Here is a 10,473-nt window from a genome sequence, read left to right as displayed (position 1 = left end):
CTTTTATTTTATTTTATTCTTTTGTTTTACTGGTCTTGCAGTTTATTAATAGTCCTAACGTGCCTGGAAAGCACGATTGTTTTTAAATGTCAGCTGACGAATTATCTTGTAGGATTGACTTTCACCACACCCCACATTGCATAGGGGTATTGGGATTAGTGTTTGGTCAATAGGTAACAAGTATTAACATCGCAATAGGGTTTTACCCAGTTTTTCTTTCATTAATGTACTAATGTATTAATTTTCCCCTAAAAGGTTCAATTTAAGTTATTTCTGCCAACTCCCTTCACAATGATAGCTATTAAATAACGTTTAGCCTCTGCGTCCACTTGCATAAACTGAGACGAAGCACATGAAGAGAAGCATCTCTGCTAGGCCGGAGAGTGAGTAGTTGAACTGGAGTATCGTTATGCAGGTGTGGATCCAGAAATCTCTGGTGTGGCGTCGATCTGAGTTTGATTCATTTCAAGTGAGCAATGAAATGACAGTGCAATATGTTCAGAGATACTATATATATATATATATATATATATATATATATATATATATATATATATATATATATATATATATATATATATATATATATATATATATATATATATATATATATATATATATATATATATATATATATATATATATATATATATATATATATATATATATATATATATATATATATATATATATATATATATATATATATATATATATATATATATATATATATATATATATATATATATATATATATATATATATATATATATATATATATATATATATATATATATATATATATATATATATATATATATATATATATATATATATATATATATATATATATATATATATATATATATATATATATATATATATATATATATATATATATATATATATATATATATATATATATATATATATATATATATATAGGCGCAGGAGTGGCTGTGTGGTAAGTAGTTTGCTTACCAACCACATGGTTCTGGGTTCAGTCCCACTGCGTGGCACCTTCGGCAAGTGTCTTCTACTATAGCCTAGGGCCGACCAAAGCCTTGTGAGTGGATTTGGTAGACGGAAACTGAAAGAAGCCCGTCGTATATATGTATATATATATATATATGTGTGTGTCCATGAATACACGTGTACATTTGTGCATATGTATGCACTCTCACACACACACACACACACACACACACACACACACACACACACACACTTATATATAAGTACACAAATATTTTATAGTTTGATACATACATATATATCATTTTCTACACAGATACATACATATGTATAAGAATAAGTAGATAGATACTCGTAAACGCGCGCACGCTCATATACACCCGCACACTTACATCACAGGGGTGCACATAAATAATCCTGGTATCATGTGAAGCTAATCTGATTTTAGTTGTTACGCCGGTACCGGTACGGACAGTATGTTGAACCTTATAGAAACAGCAGTGCAAAATCCCAGCACTATAATACAAATTTATTCTCTACTTTAGCAGCATTTGTAAATACTAACATACTTACAGACGTCCATACATATAAAAAATATATATGTATATATACACACACATAAACGTACACACATACGCACTCACATACAGAGACACCGAGACACAGAGACACACACAAACCTACACACATATATACATATTTGTGTGTGTTTTCAAAAATTTGCATGTGCCCATTCGCGTGTGCGTTAGCACACCACACACCTACATTTAGCAGCCACTATTAATACAAATACAGAAACATATATATATATATATGTGAGTTTGATGTTTCCGCGAATATGTTTACATTTTCCCTATTCTACAGATTGAAAATGTAATTTCTGTATTAAGTTCTAACAATTTAACATATCTCACCAACGCTATGTAAATAAAATTGGTTTTTTGCTGCGAAATGACAACAAACAAATTCTTCAACAAATATACTAGGCAAATATTATTTGTGTGTATTAAATAAGAATCAATAGAACACACATGTATTGTCATTTGAAAAGGTTGACTGCTATGTACCTGTTACAGGATTATTTATACAACATGCCTTTTTTGTAAATACATTCGGTACACAGATTTTTTATATTTTATTATTGACGTCAATTTAAATTTTAACATCCGGTATTAATACATCAAACTTATATAAGATTTTTCCATGAACAAAAGTCTCGTATTGCATATATATTTTTTAGGCCAATACCAACGTAATTCACACTTAATAAAAAAAAAAAAACAACATATTTTATTTTGTAAGGAAAGATTTTGACGAAGCTTTATTTCAAAAGTATTTGTGTTACTGTAGCAAACAATCCACTTGTTGTTAATAATATCACTTCAAGATACATTTTAATAATATCTAAAAACAAAATATTTAATATAAATCTATTGTACTTTTTATTTTCTTTCTCCAACAATACAAGATGAAGCAATGTATCATATTACGTGTGTATCTCTTCTCTGTGGGTTGTCTTGCAAATTTTCACTTTGATAGGCTATTCCCAGTTCCTATTGATCATTGTCTCACACAACTGGACAGATCAGGGTTTAGTACAGCAAACACCGCAACTGATTTTCTTCGTAGATGTTTGAATCAATTCAATAGCAACTTGACTAGTTGGGATCATCCGTGGATTATATCTCTTTACAAAGGAATGTTTAAAGCTTATCAATGTAAAATTCATCAAACCGAAGCATGCAAGGAACTAAGAACGCGGAAAGAATATCGGCAACTTTCGGACAAGGAAAGACATTTATATCACTCAGCCATCCTGGAGTTATACAAAGACACGGTGGGTATTTCATTGACTACAAATATAATGTTTGATATATTTATGGAATAGATAATTCTTATTCGCTTTGCATGTGTGTATTGTGTGCCCATTTCTTAACATAGTCTAGACCTTATTTTGAAAATAATAATACTGTCTTTAATATGTTCTTTTTTTTAATATCTAAAAGTCACTTTCGTTTGTGATTGGAAAGTATATTTATCTACACGTATCATGTTTAGAAAATGATCAGAATTAATTTATTTTTGAAACAGTCTGTTCTCTTACATTATTTTCATTTGATGAGTATTTGTCCCCATCTTGTTTGTTGTTAATACAAGGTGTCGGCTGATATACTCTCAGGTGTCCTGGGGAATTTCGAAATTGGGTTCTCATTCGTAAGGTATTTTTCGATATTATTATTATTATTATTATTGTTATTTAGGTCACTGCCTGGAATCGAGCTCGGAATCTTGGGGTTAGTAGCCCGCCCTATTAGCCACTACGCCATATGCCCCTGGGCATTTATCGTGTGATTTTTAGGGCTTATAAACCTAACATTTTCCTATCCTTCCTTAATACCGTTTGCCACATGCTATTCATATCTGCCTTCAGTCTCCTTAGGCGGTTGTAGTGTCCTAGCATATGTGCTACTTCATTTAGTTCGCGCATTTTCCAGTGGTGTTCTCTGTCTATTCTTTTAACTTCATCCCGCAGGGGAAGGGGGTCTCTATTTTTCTATACATGATCCGCTATACCCGATTTATCAATATCTCTCCGTGTTACATGTTCCCGATGTTCCTTTATCCTTATTTTCAGGGCGTGGTATGTTTCGCCTCTGTATAACCTACCACAAATGCATGAGGTGGAGTACACGCAGTTTTTTTTTGTCAAATTGTCTTCTATTGGTGGTTTTACTCGGAGATATTTGCGAACTGTTGTATTCCTCTTGAATACTGTCCAGATGTCATATGGGCCGCATATCTGTTGTATCTTTTCCGAGAAGCCTTTCAAATAGGGTAGATAGACTGTGGACATTTTATTAGTTTCATCCTCTCTTGTCTTCATTATTGGATTGGATAGTATGTTTTGGGGTAGTTGTTGCTTAATAGATTGTTATTGAGCTTGACCATTTCTTCGTGATGAGTATTACGATCGCTTATTTTATATTCTTTGCTCGATATTTTAGGCACTGAGCAATCCCTCTTTTTACATTGTATGGATGGTGGGAATTGAAGTTGAGGTATCGTCCAGTGAAGGTCGGTTTGCGGTAAACGGATGTCCTGAATCCATACTTGGTGCGTGTTATTAATACGTCCAGGAATGCTATAATAATAATAATAATAATAATAATAATAATAATAATAATAATAATAATAATAATAATAATAATAAGATGAAGAAGAAGAAGAAGAAGAAGAAGAAGAAGAAGAAGAAGAAGAAGAAGAAGAAGAAGAAGAAGAAGAAAATAGCTTAGGAATGAGAAAACAAGTTCGAAGTTTCCTCAGGACACCTGAAGAACGCCGGAAAGTTTATCAACCGAGACGTTGTGTTAACAACAAAAAAGATAAGGACAAATATCGGGCAAATGTAAATAATTTGAATAATGCACATAATTCCTCATTTCTCAAATATAGAAGTGTCTGTTCTCTTTGTTTAATATAGTACTTCTTCCTATATATTCTTATCTGTGGAAGTCAATCGTATTACAAACTCTGCGACGTAGTTTGTATTTGTCTCCTATAAGTAAGATTCACTTAGGTAATTGCTTCAACGTAGTATTTGAATTGCATATTTGGAGAATTACACATTGTTTACTACCAGGACTAAGAACTTAACTGAATGAATTATTCAAGCATACATATGTATATATGTATATACATACATGCATATACGGATACATAAAAATACACACACACATATTGGGTCATCCCGTAAATAATGCGATTTTTAATGCTTCTTTTATTGAGATAATATTCGTTTTTAATCTAAAATATACTTTCCTCCATATTCTACAATACTCTTTCAGCTAATCTGGTAGACTTGCAAGACCTCTGTTCCAAAATTCACTTTCCGTGACGAAAAATACTACTCCAGCACTGTTAGATCTCGTCTACAGAATTCATATTTTTTTCCGTCCAAATGATTTTGAAGACTGCGAAATAAATGATAATCAGATGGGCGAACATGCTGGATGGGACATAATTTTCCATTCAAACTGCTCCAATCATTGGAATGTCATCCACGCTCTATGTGGCCGGGCTTTACCCTGATGGAAGAACACATTTCGTCTTGAAACCAAAGATAATTGTTTTTTCTCTAGCGACCACTTAAGCCGCTCAAGCTGCTCGCAGTAGATCTCATTTATTACGTATTGGTTGGGTTTAAAAGTAGACTAATCCTTTCCTATCCCACCAAACAGATAAAAACATCTTACGTGGGTAAAAGCCTTCCTTAACCTGGGGTGCCGGTGTTTCTCCTTTCCGTGCCCACTATTATCGACGCTTGACATTTTTATAGACACCCGTCGCTATTCGGTTCAAAAGGACTCATTCGTGAGACGTGACAGCACAGAAGAACACACATTCAGTCTCTGTGCGCGATTTGACTCGGAGAGTTTGTGAAGAACATATTCACCCAATTTGATGACTTTTTTCCGATGGCACGCATGCATCAATGAATGGTTGAATGGACAACTCCAAGCTTCTCTGCTAATTCCTCAACAGTTATTATGGGATTAGTTTATCCACGAGGGTTTGCAGGACGTCCACGTCGAGATCTACAGTTATTCCAGGACGAAGCTCGTCTTTGACGCTGCAGTTTTCAGCTCGGAATTTCTGAAACCACCGTGTACACTGGCTTCGGTTATTGTCCGATCTCCATATACTGCAATAATATTCCTCGCACTTTCCATTGCGTTGTTGTTTTTATTGAATTCATAACGCGGAGTATACCGAATATGCTCCTTTGTCATCTATGGGATTATTTACATAATTTACAATTAACGCATATTTCTCCTCTCCTCATCTCGTTTGTTGTTAACACAACGTTTCGGTTGATATACCCTCCAGCCATCATCAGGTATCTTAGGGGAAAGTTCGAACCTGGGTTCTCATTCCTAAGGTATTTTTCGACGTTGTTGTTGTTATTTTTATTATTATTATTATTATTATTATTATTATTATTATTATTATTATTATTATTATTATTATTATTATTATTATTAGTCAAGACGAAGAGCGCGATTCGATTGTAAGATATTTTATCAGTTGAAAGATATTTCAACAATACGTCTGTCTTTGTCGAGTTCAAAATAAAAAAAGTGATAAAAATTCAAAATTACAGAAATTTAAACGGAAAGTATGAACGAAGCAACCAGCATCCTCACATTGATGGAATGACATCATCGGTTTTTAAGTTACAAACTGATGATGTCATTCCATCAACGTGTGGACACTGGTTGATCTCGTTCATACTTTACGTTTAAATTCCTGTAATTTAAAATGTTTATCGCTTCTTATTTTGAACTCGACAAAGACAGACGTATTGTTGAAATATCTCTCAACTCATAAAATGTCATACAATTGAATCACGCTCTTCGTCATGACTGCTTACCTTTGTGAAGAGTTACGTGAATCCTTTTTGAAATATTATTATTATCATTATCATTATTATTATTATTATTATTATTATTATTATTATTATTATTATTATTATTATTCAGATCACTGATTGGAATCAAACTCGGAATCTTGGGGTTAGTAGCCCATACTCTTAATCACTACGCCATGGGCATATGGAATAGTGGTTAAGAGCGTGTGCAACTAACCTCAAGATTCCAAGTTCGATTCCAGTCAGTGACCTGAATAATAATAATAATAATAATAATAATAATAATAATAATAATAATAATAATAATAATAACAAGAACAACAGCAACAACATCGAAAAAATACCTTAGGACTGAGAACCCAGGTTCGAAATTTCTCCCAAAAACCTGATGTACGCTGGAGGGTATATCAGCCGAAATGTGTTAACAACAAACACGGTGATATATATATATATATATATATATATATATATATATATATATATATATATATATATATATAATTGTATGTAATAATGCTCATTATGCACACGCATACATGCATATATATACATCTGTGTGTGAGAGAGAGAGATAGTGTGTGTGTGTGTGCGTGTGTGTGCGCGCGTGCGTATGTGTATATGCGTGTATGCACGCATTTGTTTTTCTCATCACTTAATGAGAATGACACCAATGGGAAACAAGCACACTTTTGAGGGTATCTTTTATCAAAGGTGTTTCGTCTCGTCATTCTGTTTATCAACGACTGATAAATGTGATTTCCTATTTGAAACTTATCGCGTGATATTTGTGCTGTATATATGAATGTGATTTCTTATTCTTTCACAAGGTGCGCCAATGAGAAATTCATTCGTATTAAATAAGGAATAGAGATTTATAAAATAATACTTTATCAAAGGTTCCTCGCAAACTCTTCATAATCATGGGATGTTGTTGTTTTTTTTTTATATTGCTATCAACATAATGTAAAAGATGCAAGGGTTTGGAATGTTGAGTAATAAAACGATTACGTTTCTGCCATCTCACTCATTATAAAAGAAACACATTTTCGTTATTTGTAATTTCAAATAAAAGAACAGCTCATTATTTCAGTCACCATTTCAGATTTCATGCCTCAGCCTTATTCATATCAGACAATAACCATGAAATCACATTCGAAAATATAAAGTTGCATACAAAGCCTGATGAACTACCAGATGGTTTTTTACAATTATGCATTTGATCGATAATAGCTGAAACAGCTATAAATTTGTGCATGTTGAATCATGATACGTGACTCTGTTTCTCATCATTTCATGCGTTAGATCCGCCAGTTGTCCCTTCAGTTAAAGAACTTCCGTATGTAAACTTGGAACTTGTACGATTAATTACACTCATTCACACGTGACAGCTCAGCTACAGCTACAAATTCACCACGTGAACTGTAATTTTATGAGCAAGTACACATTCATTTTCGAACATTTTAACTTTGGTTCCACGAATATCATTGACATGTAGCTGTACGCATACGCACATCTTATGCTGTATAGTTTTCATCTCACTAGATACGACTAACGCAAATTCTCCATTTTTAAACAATTACTTCCACGAATATACAATTCTGCTGCGAAATAAACTGCATTATAAGTACCTTACTGCATGTGGATTTATTTGCATACAATATAAATACACAAACACGAATACATATATGCACACACACAAAAGACATACACTCACAAACTCACACATGCATACACACACGCGCACGCACACACACACACACACACACACACACACACATATATATATATATATATACACACACTGGGAAGGCGGTATACAACAGTTGAAAGCTAAAACATTATCTCATCGCAGAGAAACGCTTGCGTAGTTGCATCGTCATACACATCCGTCACTTGTGGATTATCAGCCTAGCAGGAGATGAACGAAAAATACATTCATAAATGTTAACATCCTGCATACGCGATCTCACCAATAAGTATCCGAATTGTTGTTATTGTTACGAAGCTAAAGAACGCAGAGTAAAGCCGCTTCGCTAAGATTGATCTTGAACACTACTGTGAATGCGCACTAAGTGTTAACGTTCTAGCTCACTTACGCTGTTTACAGCAGCACTTGGAAGGAAGGCGTGTAGCGTGTGAGTATCGCACTGACCATGACAGTTGTCATGGCGATATCTCCTCGGAGACCTATGCAAAGTTTCAGAAAGTGTAAGGAGAGACGTGTACGAGCTGCACACAAGTTTACGAGTGATTCAGACGTTTGGAAGATGGCTGAAGAAATGTTGATATTCACGAACGTTCTGGGAGACGCGCAACCAGCAGCACTGAGAAAAACATCGCAGATGCGCGTGCAGATGTAAGGGGAAATCGTCGAATCATCATGCCTGAGTTATCAGAGGATGTGCAGATTATTTACAGTTCAGTCCAGTCCATTATCACTGAAGATTTGTGCCAAAACGATTTTCCGCCGACCAAAAAGACACTCAGGTTTCAATTGCGCAGAATCTCCTTGATTGTGTCAGAACGATGAAAAATATTGAAAACTGCGTAGGCCTCTGAGCAGGTATCGCCAAGTGTTATCAAAATTTGACGCATATTCTCTGCTCAGCTTTCTCTGTCATGGGCAATGCAACGATCACACGCTACACACCTTTCGAAGCACTGCTGTGAACAGCAGAAATAAGCTAGAACTTGAAAACTTATTGCACATTCAAAACAGAGTTCAAGTAAATCTTTTCCAAGCGGCTTCACTCTGCGTACTTCGTCACTATTGCAACCGACCGGATACACATTGATCACACTACGTATGAGCATTCAGCATAGTTTTCATGTTCTATAACATTTTAGAGTTGAGGAACCTGTCATTTCAAATTATTGAAATCCCAGATTGAACCAGCGTGAAATCGCAGGACATATTTGTCAGTAAAAAATAGCTTGTTTCTATCATGAAGTGGCAAAATGCTATTTAATGGCCATTTCGAATTCTAATAGGGTACAAACAATCCCTATATATAAGCCACCATTCCCTTTTATGTGTAGGAAGTGGCCACATGAGCCGTGCTAATATTATAAGGTTCCATTTTACACACACACACACATCTTTCGTGTATGTTGTCTCTACAAATAGAAATAGCCTGTTGCAGGAAGTTAGTTCGCCCATGAGGAACATTATCATTCAGTCTGCCTCGTGTACCGCGGCGTGCTCCGTACTATACTTTGTAATATTTTTGGTAAACAGGGCAAATGTAGAAGCTATAAATAACATACGTTTATATAAATGTCTCCCTCTCACTCTATCGCTTTTCTCGCTTTTTATCCTGCACTCTCACTCTTTTTTCTCTATTTACTGCGCTTTCCACATATTTAGTGATGCTGTTGACACCAGCCTTCATACCAGCCTTCATACCTACCTACCTACCTACCTACCTACCTACCTACCTACCTACCTACCTACCTACATGCACACATACATGCATATATACACATATACATACATACGTATGGGTGCTTGAACAATTCGTCTTATATTTGTACTCAATTTAGTTTACAAGGGACTGCAATGTTTACGTATATATAGATCGATGCACATGATTATTTATCTATATAATATATATGCACATATGTGTGTGTGTGTTTGTGTACGTGTGGTTGTGTGTGTGTGTGTGTGTGCGCGCGCGCACTTTGCATGAAAAAATTCCAATGATACTTCCAGAGATATAGAATAAGACCAGTTTTCTGCATACTGTGGCGGATTTGAGACCGAAACGAAGGACTTTAAAAATATTGATGCGACCACCGAAAATACAAATTAATGTTATATCCCTATCTCCCGAGCTGGGTTTTGAAACCGTATTCTGGTTGTTGAGGATAATGGTATTTCCTTTGTCTTGTGAACAAGTACAGCTATTTTTAGCGTAGGAGTGATCGGTGACCCTTTCCGGTCACGAAAAACAAGTGAGGAATTGTACTGGACTGACCCAGCTTTGGGAGGAGGTAAGGTAGCACTGTAAAGCTACGGTATTTATGATAAACAAAGAATTGGCGCGAACGGTTGGCTGCAGCAGTTGGCA

General features: G+C 34.7%; 1 protein-coding gene across 1 annotated transcript in view; it reads left to right on the top strand.

Moving 5' to 3' along the window:
• The first annotated feature begins 2,163 nt into the window (after positions 1-2,163).
• The window catches only part of LOC106878500 (putative tyrosinase-like protein tyr-1), a 24,699-nt gene continuing 16,389 nt past the window's right edge, over positions 2,164-10,473 (top strand). The window contains exon 1 of the mRNA XM_014927727.3: positions 2,164-2,812. Coding sequence (XP_014783213.2) covers positions 2,444-2,812 — 369 coding nt within the window. The 5' untranslated portion in view covers positions 2,164-2,443. The remainder of the gene's footprint in view (positions 2,813-10,473) is intronic.

The sequence above is a fragment of the Octopus bimaculoides genome, chromosome 3, assembly GCF_046866305.1.
Source record: "Octopus bimaculoides isolate indiv1 chromosome 3, ASM4686630v1, whole genome shotgun sequence".
Classification (NCBI taxonomy): domain Eukaryota; kingdom Metazoa; phylum Mollusca; class Cephalopoda; order Octopoda; family Octopodidae; genus Octopus; species Octopus bimaculoides.
The sequence above is the reverse complement of the archived record's forward strand: the minus strand, read 5'-3'. Positions and strand labels throughout refer to the sequence as shown.